Consider the following 17,059-nt stretch of genomic DNA (forward strand, 5'->3'; position numbering starts at 1 on the left):
TTCACTAGTTATTAATAAGGTATATTATTTGTTATTACCATTGTCAAACCAGGTTGCATTCCTGCACGGATTGCTTCAATCTGGGTATGAGTAAATTGTATGGTATTGCTGCAGATTGAATAAAAATTAAATCAGTTAATTCAGGGCATGGCATATTAGTTCCAATTTAATTTATCTGATGCTTTTAGTTTATTTCTATCATAGTTATCCATCCTTTTAAATCATAAAAACTTGGTTACCGTATTTGCTTTCTAAAGGAATCTATACATAGCCGGAGAAAAGAATTCTTGTTTCAAAAATTGATATATTACTCCAAGTCATTATACTACCTTTCCAAATGAAACTACAGTTCCTCCTTTGTAATTAGAGTACTGCAAGCTAACTGACTTAAAGCAATAATTTAATCTATTTCAGAAGAAATATTTTAGTACAAACCTTAAACAGGTTATTTAGTGCTAAATAAAACTACCAATATAACTACTCACTAAAGTAATACTATTACAAACATTAAAGGTGTGCAAAGCATTAAAGACATGCTCACAATGTGTACAGTACTGTATTACCAAGAACAAAACATCTTTTTTCCCCATTCATTAAAGCAGCTGCATCTTTTGCAAGACTCGTGCAACTGATTCCAACTGCTCATGTATGCAGAGAAAGCATTTTGACTGCCAGCAAAACAAAGTGACTATGCATTGGCAAATTTACTGCAATTAAATAATGACATCTCAAATCTTATCATCGGGTTAACTCCAGATCACGTAAACATGAAACATTAAAATTGTTTCAGCAGAAAATTACTCTAACAAACATGCCCTTAATATCTGGACTTCTTTGAGTTAACCATGCCACATATGTACTTCCACAAAAAGCTACTGCAATATTACCGCTTAGGTTGATTGTATGGGTAAGGACCTCTGTTAGGGATGACATGTGGTTCAACCACTAGTGTTTTAGAGCTTTCGGTATTTTCTTCAACACAGTCTTTCCGTTTCTTTCCTGCCTCACATCTGATTGGAAATGTTATCCTATGGCAAACAAAATCACAGTCCTTCAGATTTAAATGCTGCTTGATTGTTAAAAGACCATTTTAGACAGGGAATAGCCCTCCTGAATGATCAGATTTGTAGGAAAAATTCAAAAGACAATATGATACAGAAAAACTGAGTTCTGGAATGACTGAAGATCAAGAGTACAATTTTTAAAATAAATGGTTCTAAGAAAAGAGAATCAAGAAATATACAAGACAAGAATTGTGACAACACAAAATAAACAATTTTTTTAGGGGAGACAAAAACAGGAAAAGCAATTAAAAGCTGAGACTTCATACTAACAAAGTAGAAATTAAGGGAAATTTAAAAATTGCTTTATAATCATAAGAGAAGAAAACCTGCATTATTGGGCTCTTGAGTTACAATGGCACAAAAGCTATAGTTTGGAATATCCTGAGGCAAAAATTTCCTTATGCAGTTGTAGGCCACTATGAGAACAGACTTCTGGATGACATGAGCCAGGGATCTCATCCAACAGGGCACAGCTTATGTTCTAATGAACTTGTTCTGACATTACAGAAATACATTTTTCAAGATGCACATTTCATCAATGAATAAAATTAACAGTGCCACCCTTTTAATGAAAGACATGCTTATTAAAAAAGACTTTCACATTTGTACAAAGAAAAAGGTCTCACCTGAATGGAGGAATTTGCAATGCTTGGTCTTCCACTGTTACTTTAATGTCGTATCCAGGAAAGCTAGCTTTTAAGTGATCAATGGAAAGGAAGGTATCATTAAAATCCAAGCAGGCAATCTGATTTGGCATTTTTGAATAGTGAGCGCTGCCAGGATCACCATAACCAAGGATAATGTCATGCAGCCAATCAGGAACAACACAGTCTGTGTTCATCAGATTTCTTATGGTCTCCAGAACAGCCTGCAATCATTTATAAAATGCATGATATTATTTATTATTCATAACTCATATTTAACTGCACAAACCTATTCCGGCTACTAATAGATGGTTTTAGCTTGGCTGAATGAAATACATTTTCTGCTGACATCAGCTCATAAATGTTGATCATTTCACTACTGAATACATATAAAACTGAGACTTTTATGGATTATATTTTACTTTTATTTTCATATGTGCTGTTAATACTTTTAAATTTACATGTATTTCTGCTCAAAGAACTATATAGAAAAAGGTTGAGAAAGCAGAAGGAATGAAATAAAATGAATAGTTTTAAGTTCATCATTTGTAGGAACACCAGGACATACTGTAATCTAACGCCTGGATGCAGTAAAGGACTGGATGAGGGTGAATAAAGTACTGGATAAGGGCCAATAATCAATATTGAATCCTGGCAGGATAAAGACTCTGTGCTTTCACAGATGTCATACTTCTTTATGCTAGCAGTCAACATAAGACTTTTACCAATTTTCCCTTGCAAGCTCAGCAAAGAAATCATGCTTCTGCTATTCATTTGATAAATTATTCAATATTTCTCATTAGTGAGAGCAATTTATCTTATTTTCTCTCATGTGAGTTAGAACTTATACAGCAACTAAAAGATGACAATTCTCTAGGATGCAGCTATCCTATAAGAAGATTGAACCTAATCAATTGGTTTAATTTTAAACCTGAAAAAAATGAAATTAAAGACACTGTCAAGCCTTTTTGGCATTACTGTGATGTCTGACTGTAACTAAATTGCAAATAGTCTTTTAGAACTTCAAAGGAAAATCTACAATAAAAGTCTGAATAATTGTTTTTTGGGTTTTTTTTGCCTTTGAGGCACTTGAAAGCCATTTCACTTAGAAAAAGCAAATGTCATTTTAACATGTTTATTGCAAAACAAGCAATAGAAACAGATGGTTCTGGTGGATATGTTTGATTATTTGTCTTGGAATTTTTCCATCACTAAACAATGCTTACTTAGCATTCATTATTCTTTTATAGCATTAGCAATGAGACTTAACTGGAAGTAAACGTTTAGATCTATCTTATGTTTTTACCATGGCTGGCAGCACAGATTAGATAGAGAAAACTGTAGCGTAAGGAAGTAAACTAAGACTCCTTTTTAAAATTTGTATTTAAACAAATATTCTGGAGGGTAAAACACAAACTACTTGGGAAAAGAAAACACATCACAACTTACTTTAAAATTGTTTTCTTTGGGTTTTCTTCTCATTATTATATTAAATGTTTCATATACATCTTCTGTTCTATTTTGGATGGTACTGGCCATGTCTTGTTGGTATTGATTAGGATCCAAGAACACTCTAAATGTTCTTGAGTCACCTTTAAGTCTTGGTTTGGGTTCCGGCCCTGCTTACAATGAAAGACAAATCAAATTTAAAATTGATTAAATACAAATTAAAAAAAGAAAAACCATAAAAAAATCTTTTAGAGATTGGTTCAGGCTGTAACCGGTCCTTTCCAACTTATTCCACTTTTTACTGTTTCTTTCCCTCTTGCCTGCTCCTATATTGCATAAAATTGTTTATTTTTCTTTATCACAACCAGTGATCAACCTTCTGAAAGGAATACCACTTTTACATACTATTTTGAAACCACAATGGTATCCAAAGAGTGCACCCCATTTTAATGTTGCATCACAGTCTTATTGGCATAACACCTGGCAAAAGTCTATTTACTGAAATGTATCAAATGCATTGTTCTGACCTGAGAGATGTTATGATGTTGTTTCAATCACTCCAGAAGGATTCTAAATCTAAACTGCTGTTTGGTGTAAACATTATTGCACATCCCACATCTTTACATTAGGTATACTAAATTATCATTGTTTGTTTTGGTCCAGATAATGAATCTGAAACGTTAGCTTCAGAGTCTCAACATCACTAATGTTGAGAATATACAATGGACAATATATCCTCAAATAATAAACTGACATTTCATTCACAGCCTTATCCTTCCTACACTCCTTAATAGTAGGAAAGTGTATTTCAAGAGTGTAAGTTATTTTTTCCCCTTTGCAAGTATAAAAATAACCAACAAAGAAAAGAGCTGGGGCTGACAAAATCAATCATCTCAGCTCTGTCCCTTCAGAATGAATACTTCTTTAACATTTTTGGAAGTTCTCATTAAGGGTTGCGAGTGCTGCTATTGAAAAATGGACACATATTAAATGGCATCATTCTGATTCCCATTTATATCCACTCTTATGGTCAGGGATGAAATTTTACAATTAACAATTTCAACTACAATTTTATTGTCATACCTTCTTCAATGACACGTCCCTTATCATCTAGCATACCCTGGATTTCACACCCCCTGACATAAACAAGACCAGTTTGTTCCACAAATGGCTGCCTTCTATCAAACTTGGTACCATAAGGCTGTGTGGGTCGGACAGTAATTAGAAAACAGACATCATGTTTGCGCAAACCTATATGTAATGAGAGAGAAAAAACAAATTCATGTTTTATACTTTTAAATATAAATTTAAATATAAATGTGGTTTAAGAGAATGTAATTTAAGCCTACGGAAACAAAGTCAAAAAGTTTTGAAATAATATTGATGAACCTATTCAATAAAACGTTACTTTTGTCATTGGACTTCCAGCAATGTGTTTTTATAGGCTGATCTATAGAATTGTTCCCAACCAAAAGGTCTCAGTCAGAAATGTGCAGCTTTACAAAGGAATTCATAAATTATATTTACTGTTCTCAGCCAATCAATTGGGAGAGTTTCCTTTCTCCTCCTCTCTCCATTAATCTTCTGCTACAGATGTAACCCGCGGCCCTGGAGCCGCGTGCGGCTCTTTAAGCTGTCTCCTGTGGCTCCCGGTCACCCGGTGCGCGCGCACCTCTCCGAACGGGCGGAGGTGCGCGCGCACCACTCCAAAGGTTTGGAGAGCTGCGCGCGCACCTCTCGGAACGGGCGGAGGTGCGCGCGCACCACTCCAAATGGGAGGTGTGCGCGCACCACTCCAAAGGTTTGGAGAGCTGCGCGCGCACCTCTCGGAACGGGCAGCAGCGGTACCCGTTTGGAGACCTGGTGGTGCCGGTTTGGAAAGCTGCCACGGCCCGTTTACAGAGCTACCGCCTTCAGTAGCTCTGTAAACGGGCCGTGGCAGCTTTCTAAACCGGCACCACCAGGTCTCCAAACGGGTGTTCGGGCGGCAGTTTGGAGGTCCCGGGGGTGGCTCTGGCGGTGCCCGGGCTGAAGGCGGCGCCGCAACCCAGCGCCCGTCACCAGGGAGACCCGTCGCCGCTGGCGTGCAGATGCGTCCACATAAAAGTGGAACCGCACGCGTGTATCCACGCATGCGCACGCGCAAAAAACAAAACATTTTGCGCATGCGCAAAACATTGTTTTATGCACATGCGCGTGCGTGGATGCACGCGTACGGCTCCTTTTTTTATGTGTGATGGAACCGGTTCCCAGTGGCTCTTTTGCTTTTTCAGGTTGCCGACCCCTGATCTAGAGGCACAAAAAGCTGGATTAAAATTTCATAAGCAATTTTTGGGATTTTACATTTGGGATTTTAATAGTAATCCTATAAAATATATGTATCTATATCTACAATAGTTTCAATATGGATCTTGTTAACAAGATGCTTCCTTGTGATCTATCTATATCGATCGATTGATCGATCGTCACAAGGAAGCACAGTTTGCAAGTTCTTCTAATACAGAGAAGCACAGTTATCTCAATGTTCCTTTCCATTTCTTTATGGAAAATTCTGTCATTTTCACATTCCCAAGTTAGCTCAGCAAGATTAGAACTTTTATTAATGCCCATTAAATGCCCAGTTGATTTTGGATATCTTGATGGCCATTTAGCATATGATTTTAAATGATACATTCACATTATTTTCCAATTTAATTAATTTGCCTTTTGGTAAATGTAAGAAAGTACAATGGATTATGACATAGTTAATACTGTTTATCCATCATATTCAACTATGATAGCTGAGATGAAAATCCCAAATTATATACAGGCTATCAGTCCTGTCTGTCATTCTTGAATGTTCTAGTTCTGCCTTCTTTACATCCTAAGGGCTTCCTTGCTATCCTGTCAAAGCAGGATTCCGGATTGTGAGAAAATATATTAAGCTGATCTTCCCATTCAATACAGTAAAGTAGGAACAAATGTAGTAAGTGGAGATAGGTATAAGCCTTTCTGCAACTTAGGGAAGTAACATCGATATAGCACCACTCTTTCAATAATTCAAACGTTAGCCTTGTGAAGATGAATATTAATCCTTGATTCTAGATAAGAATTGTAAATCTAGAAATTAGGTATGCTTTACAAAAAATTAATTATTTTGTAATGTTTATATGATTTGCCATCTAATATGTGCTAATAGAAAGAGTTAAAAATAATTATCTATTCGTGACTTTGAAGATTACAATTTTCTATTCAAACTGAAGAACTTAATATACAGAGCAAACCTAACATTTGACAATTTGTACCATTTACATGATTTACTGAATATTCTATAAGATTTTTTTTTACAAAGTTAACATTCACTGGTAAATGAATTAATGGCCTCTTTAGGATTTGCTACACTGACACACTCAAACTTACCTTCCCATTCATCTTTGATGTTGTCTCTAATGTTCAAGTTAACTGTAACATCTGCACGGACTCTCATAGGCCAATTTTCTCCTATGTTTGGCTTTGCCACCTCTATGATGGTGAAAGAGACAATGGGCTGTGCCATTCGAGCCCATCCGCCAAAGACGATGCCACCATATTCTGATTGCCTAATAACCAAGGCCAGAAATAAGAAGCTATAAACCTTAGACACACACACACACAAACCCCTTAGTACAAACTTTCTATTGAAATTCCTTGGAAACATCTTGGAAACAAAGAATAAGAAATAACCCATGGCCTTCAAAGCAACTTTTCATCTTCACAACACCATAATTAATCTACCCTTTCCCATAATCTGGTCCTGGAAAATTAGCTTTCTGAGTGAACATGAGAATAAAAGTTAGAATGAAATCCATCCAACATTCTTCTAATTTAGTTAATTTCCCATAGCTCAAAAAAGAAAAAAAACAATGACAAAACAAAAAGCATCACATGGAAAATCCTTTTTAGTGCAGGTAACCCTCAACTTACGACCACAATTGAGTCCCACATTTCTGTTGCTAAGTGAGACATTTGTTAAGTAATCTTGTCCCATTTTGCCAACTTTCTTGCCACAGTTGTTAAGTGAATCACTACAGTTGTTAAGTTAGTAACACTGTTAAGTGAATCTGGCTTCCCTATTGATTTTGCTTATCAGAAGGTCGCAGAAGTTGATCACATGATCCTGGGACATTGCAACGGTCATAAACATGAACCAATGGCCAAGTGTCCAAATTTTGATCACGTGACCATGGGGAAGCTTCAACGATCTTAAGTGTGAAAGATGGTCATAAGTTACTTTTTTCAATGATGCTGTAAGTTCGAACAGTCACTAAACATACTGTTGTAAGTCAAGGACTACCTGTACATATCGTTAATGCAACCACTGTGTATATTACCATGGTTTCATCCTACTGACACTATCTTCAATATCTTGTCTGATTTCATAAGTAGACTCCAGACGAAAGAGATTGAAATTTCGCAGGAGGTAATCATGAAGAGTCAGAAACTGTAAATTCAATTTTGGGAGGGCAAGACAGCCTGGAAGAAAAAATGGATGGGAGAAGAATTTATCTCTAGTTTCTTCTGGGAATTAAAATTTTTGTATTAAATACTGCAGCTGCAACTCTGTACTATTTACCAGCAAGCAAGTCTCACTGAATTCAAAGGAACAACTTCTTTTAAATAATAATACAGAGAATTACAAATCCAAGGCAAAGATCTAAGCTTATTTTGCCACATATAAAAGCATTATGTATTGTTCATAAAAAGGGCTGTGGTCAAATGAACACTCTTGCTGAAAGAAGTGGAGCAGATTGCATGCGCTGATTTCCTCTTTCGGTGCAATCCACATTTGAGTCAGGAGAATAAAGGTATCATCATTATACAAAGATATATATTTGTACTCCTGAATGGACCCAGCTGAGTTGCACTCAGTTAGTCTAAACCCATATTCAAATATTCATTGCAGACACATTTTAATATTTACACGTACCCCTAATGTCAGTTTTAAACTGAAAGGATAAAGATGTATGGATTTATACCCCAAAGATGCAGTGCCCATTTATTGGACGAGGAATATACTGTCTACAAAGGGAAATGTACTCTCATTTATGTTTTAGGGTCCCTAAATCTACTTCACAGAGGATATACTGAAGAGGAGCACTGTATAATTGTCCTCCAGCACATGGATAAAAACCTGGAGGATGTAGCCAAGCTCTTCAGATTCTTAACAACTTTAATTATTCTCTTAGAGCTGTACAATATATTCCATTTCCAGTATTCCAATTACTGAAATGGGACGATTCCATTCGGTAATGGTCCAACCTGGAATAGGCTTATCTGAGGTAGAACTATTTCTAGCATACTTAAAAGAACCTGGTCTGAGGAAAAGTCCATTTCACCCTTGGACCCCTCAGATTGACAATCCCATGCGACAGAAGATTTTGCATCTAGTATCTGCCTTTAGGGAAATAGGTATTCAATGATTATGTGAAATGTCTCATCTCATTGCCATGTTTAGTAAATGCATTGCCCTTGGAAATTAAATTCCTGTTTTCACTGTAACATCATAAAGGAAGCTCGTAACTGCAAAAATAAAAGATTCCTTCCTATTTTTAGACAGCCGTGCTTTCCTTCCAAAGAGGCCTTTAGCACAAATCCTAGGTCTTCATAGGCTAATAAAACTCTGAATTGTTCAGTATTCTTTGGGTCACAGGAAAACACAGGGAAATAAATTTTTATCCAACTTCTTTGTTAATTGTCCTTATGTATTTTTTTTCTAGATCATCAGCCCAATGGGAAAAAGGAGGCAACATCTTTCTATCTCAACAAATCAGGGAAGACAGCTATCCAAAGGAAATAGGATGGACACTTTCCACAGAGAGATTCACTTAATTTTTAAAACTCATTTTCATAAAGTACCTTCTTGTATTCAGAAATCTAATTCTATTTCAGCAAATTTTACCTTCCCCAGAATAGTATTCAGTTGGAACAATATTTTCATCCCAAATAATCTTTTCAGTGGGATACAGAGGCATCTGATTAAGCTGTTGAATTTGAGAAATTCTACGTTCATGTCGAGAGACCTAAAAACAAAAACATCTTTATGAGTGCCAATTGCTTGCAAAGAAAATGTTCAGATGCTGGAATTAACCTGAAGGAACTATACCAATTTGGTCTCTTTCTAGCCTATCACAAATTTATCCAAATGTTAAGTTCTGTAGAAACAGTTCTTCTGAAGATGTTCCCACTGTCAGAAGATTCTGGCATGTTGGCTATGTTACTCTCAAACAAGGAATATTTTTTACCCTTCTTTAAAAGAAAGAAATCTATAATGATCTATTTGTTTTTTCAGGCTTTTAGTTTAGTTAATTTGTTCTTTTTGGAAATATGAGTGTTTGTGTCTGTGTTTCTCCTTCATAAGCCGTCTTGAATATCTGAGTAGACAGGTAAAAAATAAATTGTATCAATAACTATGCACAATTTGATAACTACATCAAATAAAGACACATAGGTATACAATAAACTTCACTGGAGATAACTATCTCCAAATTTACTAGTAATAGTTTTGATTACATTTTATAAAGAAAAGGTAAAGAACTGGGTTCTTTTAAAAATGTATCTGTCAACAGTTCACTGAAAGAAGCTAAATAATAACAGCATTGAATAGGAGGTCTGGGCTGGTTTCAGAATACATGGCAGATGTCCACTGACACATTAGCAACATTGTAAAGAGATTTGGCTGACACCAAATACAAATGTGTACAAATGGAGTGACAAATGTCAAACAGTATTTAGCATGACTTCCATGCAATACAAAATGTGAACTCAACTATAGCATGCTAGCAACCTGTCTCCATACCAGCTTTTGTATCTTGAAAAATGTAAAGAAGAGTATTATAGAACCACTATTTATTCAAACATTTTGTTTCCAAAATGTTAACCAGTAAGTCTTCTTCCACTGTATGTTGTCTTTGAAAATGAACACAGCCAATAATTAAAAGCTGTCCAAATTGACAGCTACAGTATATCTTGTCAACATGATTTCCATATTTGAATTGTGCTGGGTGAATTATTTCTTTCACTTGAAACGTACACCGATTAAAATATAATTCTATTGCTTTTTACATTTTTCAAATAATCCAGACAATTCTTTGTGCTACTGAGATTTTAACTTTTTATATTCTTTTCTAATGTGTGTTTAAATACAGTTGGAAGATAGGATGTAAGCTGAAATAATACTAAAAAGGATAAACATAATATTTTTGTGGATGCCACAACTTTTGGGGCTTTTCCTTCCTACCATAATTTATGTACACTGTCCGCCCATTGCCAAATCAGATTCTGAATGACCATCTGAATTAAACCAAAAAGCTATAGGTAGGGTATCTACTATTCCTTGCCAGCCTGTCATGAAGAGGCATGCTCTTCAAAACCAAAACAAACAAACCTTAAAGAATTCATTTAAGCAAGAATAACTTAAATTTACCAATAGTTCAAGCAGAAAACCTTTTTCATAATTTGTATTTTCTCCTTCACGTAGGGCTGGTAGTAAGCAAAGATATGATGCCACCTGGTGGAGCATATCTGGACTAAATAACAAAGAAATGTATTAAGAATCTTTCAGCTGTTATGAAAAAAATAGGCTGCTTATTTTAATATTTTTATTTACTTCTATCATAAAAAAGAAACCAAGAATGATCTACTTGGTCAAAGAGTTCAAAATAGTAAAGTTATATACTTCCTATGCATACAGTACTTTATCAAGATTTAGTACTACATTTATGAGCAAAATCATGTACAGCTAGGGAGATTAAGATTTACCTATTGCAAAATTAGTTTACCATTATGCTCAAACAGAAGGTGGTATGCTTAAACAATTGCTGGTTAATCAAAACAGAAATAATGAATCTAGTGTACACAGCTAGTTTTGAATCCAAGTCACTGTTACCATCTTAAATTCAATTATAAAGACAAGCCACAGATCTTATATAATGTGAAATTAAATGTTAAATGAAGCCAAATTAAGACACAGGAAGGTCTACTTGAGCATATTCCAGCCTACACGTATTATGTGAAATGCTAGTTATTACATGCATACCAGACCATTATCCTGCAGATTCTTTTTAAAATCAGCATATAAATTACACTACTTTTAGGGCACATAAAATGCTAAGCATTAGAGCTGTGAATTGCAAATAAGACAAATATGTATACAGGATATTGGTTTTGGAAACTATTGACACACTCTCCACTCTCTTTTTAAACAGTAACAGAATTGCTATCCTAAATTTAGAAACTAGTTTAGTTATACAGAACACGGGTATGAATCACAGAGTATTTTCATTTAAGCAACCATTTCAGCCAAAAATCTATAATAAAATACACTTTGGCTTAAAGAGATGGGCAATCATCGCTTAAATAATCCTGATCATCATGAAAATCAAGAATTTGCCATTAAGTATCTGCAATCCCCACCACCACCAAAAAAAACCCCCAAAGTTAATGATGATGTACCTTAGAGGCCCAAAAAACTTTACCAGAGAATCACGTGTGTCTACAGCAGATACATTTGAGAGGGCAAAATTGTAAAGTTCCGGAAAATGTGCAAAGGCAGCTCTCTGAAAAACAACCAAGAGTCAGGATTAGAATCAAAAATTCTTATCCTCTGCATAATTTGCAATTCACCAGACAAACTGCAAATTTCTGAAACTTAGCTGAGCATCAACAGCAGTTAAAACAATGCTTTAAGCCTGCTTATTGCTAATCTTACCACTTTCATCTTCATTTATGGCACACATTTATTGGATTTACTCATCATGCTAACTGACTATGGCTCTAGGTCAGGGGTCAGCAACCTGAAACAGTGAAAGAGCCACTCGGAACCGGTTCCCTCACAAAAGGAAAAATTGGGAGCTGCAAAAAATGTGTGCGCATGCACGTACATGCACGCATGTGCAGAACAGGGTTTGACTGAAGAGTGGAGCCAAGGCAAGATATGCACCTACCCTGCATATTTGAATTGATTGGTTGAACTTTTTTAGTCCAACTTTTTTTTTGGGGGGACTGCACATGGCAGAGAACTGGGAGCCACAGGAGACGTCTGAAAGAGCCACATGCGGCTCCGGAGCCGCGGGTTGCAGACCTGTGCTCTAGGTGATATACAGCATCCAAATTAACAAAACATTGTAACAAAAAATAATGCAGATTAGCATCCTCTTCTAATCTGTGAAACAGCATATACATTTTGATACTGTATATTATTTTTTCAACCACTGAAAATTTTGGTCTATGGCAGTCTGTTCTCTTTGGGTAGTTTCAGTCTAGCAGAGGAGAGGTTAGTTCAGTGGTTCCTCACTTACAGGGTAGCACAAAGGTCACTCCCCACCGCCCATTTTTTAAATAACTATATGAAACCACTGAGGTAAGCCCTTAGACAATTTTGGATACAGTATGCTGATGATACATTGCTATTCCAAGCTGTGGAGCAGATGCTTTTGATATTCTACTCAGCTACCTGGAGGATGTTGGGCTTTGGATGGGAGAGAACAGGCTCAAATTAAACCCAAAGTTGCTATTCATACATCAAGGTTCTCCTTTGGTGCCAGTGTTAGCCCTAACAGCAACTATCTCTGCAGCAGCAGGTTTCTAATTTGGGAGTGCTTCTGGACTTGTAGTTGCTACTTTTTTTTTTAATCCCATTTATATCCCGCCCTTCTCCGAAGACTCAGGGCGGCTTACAATCTAAAGCACAAATCAATGTGCTTAGCAATAGCCTTCATTCTATGTATATGCCTGCTTATTAGGGCTTTCGGGGGGCCCCAAGCGGCATTATTACAAAGTCAGCTTATTGCCCCCAACAATCTGGGTCCTCATTTTACCTACCTCGGAAGGATGGAAGGCTGAGTCAACCTTGAGCCTGGTGGGACTCGAACCTGCACTAACTGCAGGCAGCTGGTGTTACTTAAGGAGGAAGGCTGTGTGTAGAGTGACATTTGGCCAGCTTTGGCTGGTGTACAAATTGTGTCATTACCTGGTGGAAGAAGACTTAAGTGATAGCAAATCACAGTCTCATTACCATCTGCGTAACTATCTGCAATGTGCTTTACATGGGGCTGTCTGGATATTACAATCAGTGGAGAGTGCGATGACCTGTGTCTTCAATGCTTTCTCAACGCTTACACCTATACTGAGGGCCCTGAAACTTTCTGCTGGGGAGATTTAGAGAAGGAAACTTCTAAACAGCGGGCTCCATTCCAGCGGTGCTTCAGAAGTCTCCTTCCCCAAATTGCACCATATGGACACCGATACTTCCAAAACTCAAAGAGAATGGAGCCCATAGAGAGAATGGTGCAAGGTGGCCTCGATAAAAAGGCTGTGCCTTGCATAAGCAGAGCATGCCTGTCAGTAGCTGGAGAACAGTGAAGGTAAGTGGGGCACATTCTGGTGGGGCAGGGAGCAGGTCAAGGCCTCCCAAACCCGGCAGTCTGAAGCCTCCCTGTGCCACAGCAGCTTTACACACTAGTGGGGAAAATGGAAGGCTGAGATAGGGGGAGGAATATGTGGGTGCGGATAATTGAAGCACCCCTGTACTCATAAGTGCAGGTGGACTGTCAAGCACCCAAATTGGGACACTGCAATGGCTATGAACTATGGTGCTGGAGAAGACTCCTGCAAGTCCCTTGGACTGCAAGGCGATCAAACTGGTCAGTCCTAGAGGAGATCAACCCTGACTGCTCTTTAGAAGGCCAGATCCTGAAGTTGAAACTCAAATACTTTGGCCACCTAATGAGAAGGAAGGACTCACTGGAGAAGAGCCTAATACTGGGAAAGGTTGAGGGCAAGAAGAAGGGGACGACAGAGAATGAGGTGGCTGGATGGAGTCACTGAAGCAGTAGACGTGAGCTTAAAGGGACTCCAGAAGATGGTAGATGACAGGAAGGCCTGGAGGAACGTTGTCCATGGGGTCGCAATGGGTCGGACACGACTTCACAACTAAAAACAACAACAATGGCTCTAAATTTGGGCATAGGTTGTAAGTCCTTTTGTTCAATATCATCGTAATGCTGAATAGTCACTGAATGAATGGTCCTAAGTCAAAGACTACCTGTATGAGTATGCCTGTATCTACATATTCAGATTATACAGAAGCAACTAAATACATATCTTATGAAATATAATGCTATACTTTATTTATTATTATTATTATTATACAAATTGTATTTCCAAACATATATCCATGCTTTCAATTTCATAGCAATAGCATTCAGACGTATATACTTTACATAAGTATCCATATACTTATATGCTTTACAGCACTAAGTGGTTTACAGAGTCAGCCTATTGTCCCCAACAATCTGGGTCCTCATTTTACTGACCTCAGAAGGATGGTAGGCTGGGATCAAATTCCTGGCAGTGGCAATACTGCATTCTAACCAATGCACCACCATGGCTCCTTTATCATATCCTTTTATCTTAGCATAAATATTTAAGAATCAGTGATATATAAAATAAGTCTTTTCCAAAACAAAGTTTGGCAAAAAAACCCAAACCCTTTAATTAAAAAAGCCCTGAAAGAAATCTTAGAGAAGTCTGAAGGTCTAATTACCTGGAGGGAAGTAATCCTATCATAGTGAATTGTAGTCATTTCATTTTCAGTCAAAGCATTTCCAGTCTGATCATTAATTTCAAATCCAGTGTAGAATTTGAGCATGTCTAAAAGCTGAATAAAGTAATATGTGAGGCCAAATAAAACATAGTAATTTCATAAAAGTTATATTCTAGTACCCGTGCAGTTTATAAACTGTTCAGATATTCAGTAATTCAGGGTATGCTTGGCAATGTTTAAGCAATAATTTATGAATAATGTGACTATGAAAAATATTTAGAAAAACTTTTATATTAGATTTTAAATTTTTAAGGCATGGAAGTAGTTTTAAAATGGATGTATAAGTTGAAAATTGATAATCATCAGAAAAATCCAAACACAATTAGACTTCAGCTAATAGTTACAATGCAAAGAAACCTTATTCTCTCCTGTATAATCATCACAAGAACAATCAGAGGCAGAAAATGTTGGCAGTGACTGCTACACTCCCAAATTCCTGCCAATAGCAAGTGATGCTCACTTGCCCATTCTCACTTTTCGGTTGCAATACTGCAATCTTTCATGAAATTTGAAGAAATTCAGTAAACAAAAGCAGGTCTCACCTGGCAGAACAGATGCCCCTCTTTGTCCCTTTTTGCTAGGCTGGATAAATAACAATGTACAACTAGGTGGGAATCATCTAGTACAGTATTGAACCATCGCCGTGTTGGAAGCAGAGCCTTTAAAAAAAGGTAGTATCACACGCTAAAATATTATGCAAGTCAGTGTTTGATCACATTTATTACTCAAATACTAGTTAGAATTCAGAGTTCATTAAAAAGTATGACTAGTTCTTAAAACTCTCTACTCTGATGTGTAAAAAAAAAGTGTTGCTCAATCATTTATAGTGGGCTAATTTATATTGATAAAATTCAACTATTCAGACTTTTTGAAAGTGTAACAAAATTGAATTAATATTTTCTGACAAAGGTTGTGGCTAAAATGGCTACCTCTTAAACTGAGATAAACACTGATCTCTTGGCTCAAAGTCACACTAGGCCTTAGAGTGAAGTATAAGTTTACTAATGTCCAAAAAAACTATCTAAAAGAGAATAAATCCAGAGATGAGGGGGATAAAATATAACAGAATTAGCAACCACACAAGGCTAGTTTCTAACTTTCTTTAATGGGTGTTGCTATAATTATTATTCCCCTTCATGGATTACTGCCTCGTCGTGGCGAAGGAGCTTGCGTAATTCAATGAAGCTATGAGCTATGCCGTGCAGGGCCACCCAAGACGGACAGGTCATAGCAGAGATATCTGACAAAACCTGATCCACTGGAGAAGGAAATGGCAACCCACTCCAGTATTTTTGCCATGAAAACCCCATGGACAGTACCAAAAGGTAAAAAGATTTGGCGCTGGAAGATGAGCCCCTCAGGTCGGAAGGTGTCCAATATGCTACTGGGGAAGAGCAGAGGGCTAGTACTAGTAGCGCCAGAAAGAATGAAGTGACTGGGCCAAAGCTGAAAGGATGTTCAGCTGTGAATGTATCTGGTGGTGAAAGGGAAGTCTGATGCTGTAAAGATTAATTCTCCATAGGAACCTGGAATGTTCCATGAATCATGGAAAGCTGGACATGGTCAAACAAGAGATTACAAGACTGAACATCAACATCTTAGGAATCAGCGAACTAAAATGGACAGGAATGGGTGAATTTAATTCAGATGACCATCAGGTATATTCCATCCCTCAGAAGAAATGGAATAGCCTTCATAGTCAATAAAAGAGTAGGAAAAGCAATACTGGGATACAATCCTCAAAATGACAGAATGATCTCAGTTCGAATCCAAGGCAAACCATTCAATATGACAGTAGTCCAAGTCTATGCCCCAACCACCAGTGCTGAAGAGGATGAAATTGACTGGTTCTATGAAGCCCTACAGGATCTTATAGAACTAACACCAAAAAATGATGTCCTTAACATCATGGGGGATTGGAATGCTAGAGTAGGAAGCCAAAAGATAACCGGAATAACAGGTAAGTTTGGCCTTGGAGTACAAAATTAAGCAGGGCACAGGCTGACCGAATTTTGTCAAGAGAATACGATGGTCATAGCAAACACTCTTTTTCAACAACCCAAGAGACTATGTGCTCTGCAGCCAAAGATGGAGAAGCTCTATACAGTCAGTAAAAACAAGACCAGGAGCTGACTGTGGCTCAGACCATGAGCTTCTCGTTGCAAAATTTAGGCTTAAACTGAAGAAAGTAGGGAAAAGCACTAGGCCACTCAGGAATGAACTAAATCATATCCCTGATGAATATACAGTAGAGGTGACAAATAGATTTAAGGAATTAGATC

General features: G+C 37.2%; 1 protein-coding gene across 1 annotated transcript in view; it reads right to left on the reverse strand.

Moving 5' to 3' along the window:
• The window catches only part of AQR (aquarius intron-binding spliceosomal factor), a 49,642-nt gene that overhangs the window by 17,416 nt on the left and 15,167 nt on the right, over positions 1-17,059 (reverse strand). Inside the window, exons 11-22 of the mRNA XM_081317862.1 lie at positions 15,320-15,436; positions 14,718-14,831; positions 11,627-11,730; positions 10,599-10,701; positions 9,075-9,195; positions 7,507-7,648; positions 6,557-6,735; positions 4,241-4,408; positions 3,158-3,327; positions 1,691-1,932; positions 888-1,028; positions 39-108 (exon numbers count right to left, since the gene is read on the reverse strand). Coding sequence (XP_081173988.1) covers positions 39-108; positions 888-1,028; positions 1,691-1,932; positions 3,158-3,327; positions 4,241-4,408; positions 6,557-6,735; positions 7,507-7,648; positions 9,075-9,195; positions 10,599-10,701; positions 11,627-11,730; positions 14,718-14,831; positions 15,320-15,436 — 1,671 coding nt within the window. The remainder of the gene's footprint in view (positions 1-38; positions 109-887; positions 1,029-1,690; positions 1,933-3,157; positions 3,328-4,240; positions 4,409-6,556; positions 6,736-7,506; positions 7,649-9,074; positions 9,196-10,598; positions 10,702-11,626; positions 11,731-14,717; positions 14,832-15,319; positions 15,437-17,059) is intronic.

The sequence above is a fragment of the Vipera berus genome (genome assembly GCF_964194415.1).
Source record: "Vipera berus genome assembly, chromosome: 1".
Classification (NCBI taxonomy): Eukaryota; Metazoa; Chordata; class Lepidosauria; order Squamata; family Viperidae; genus Vipera; species Vipera berus.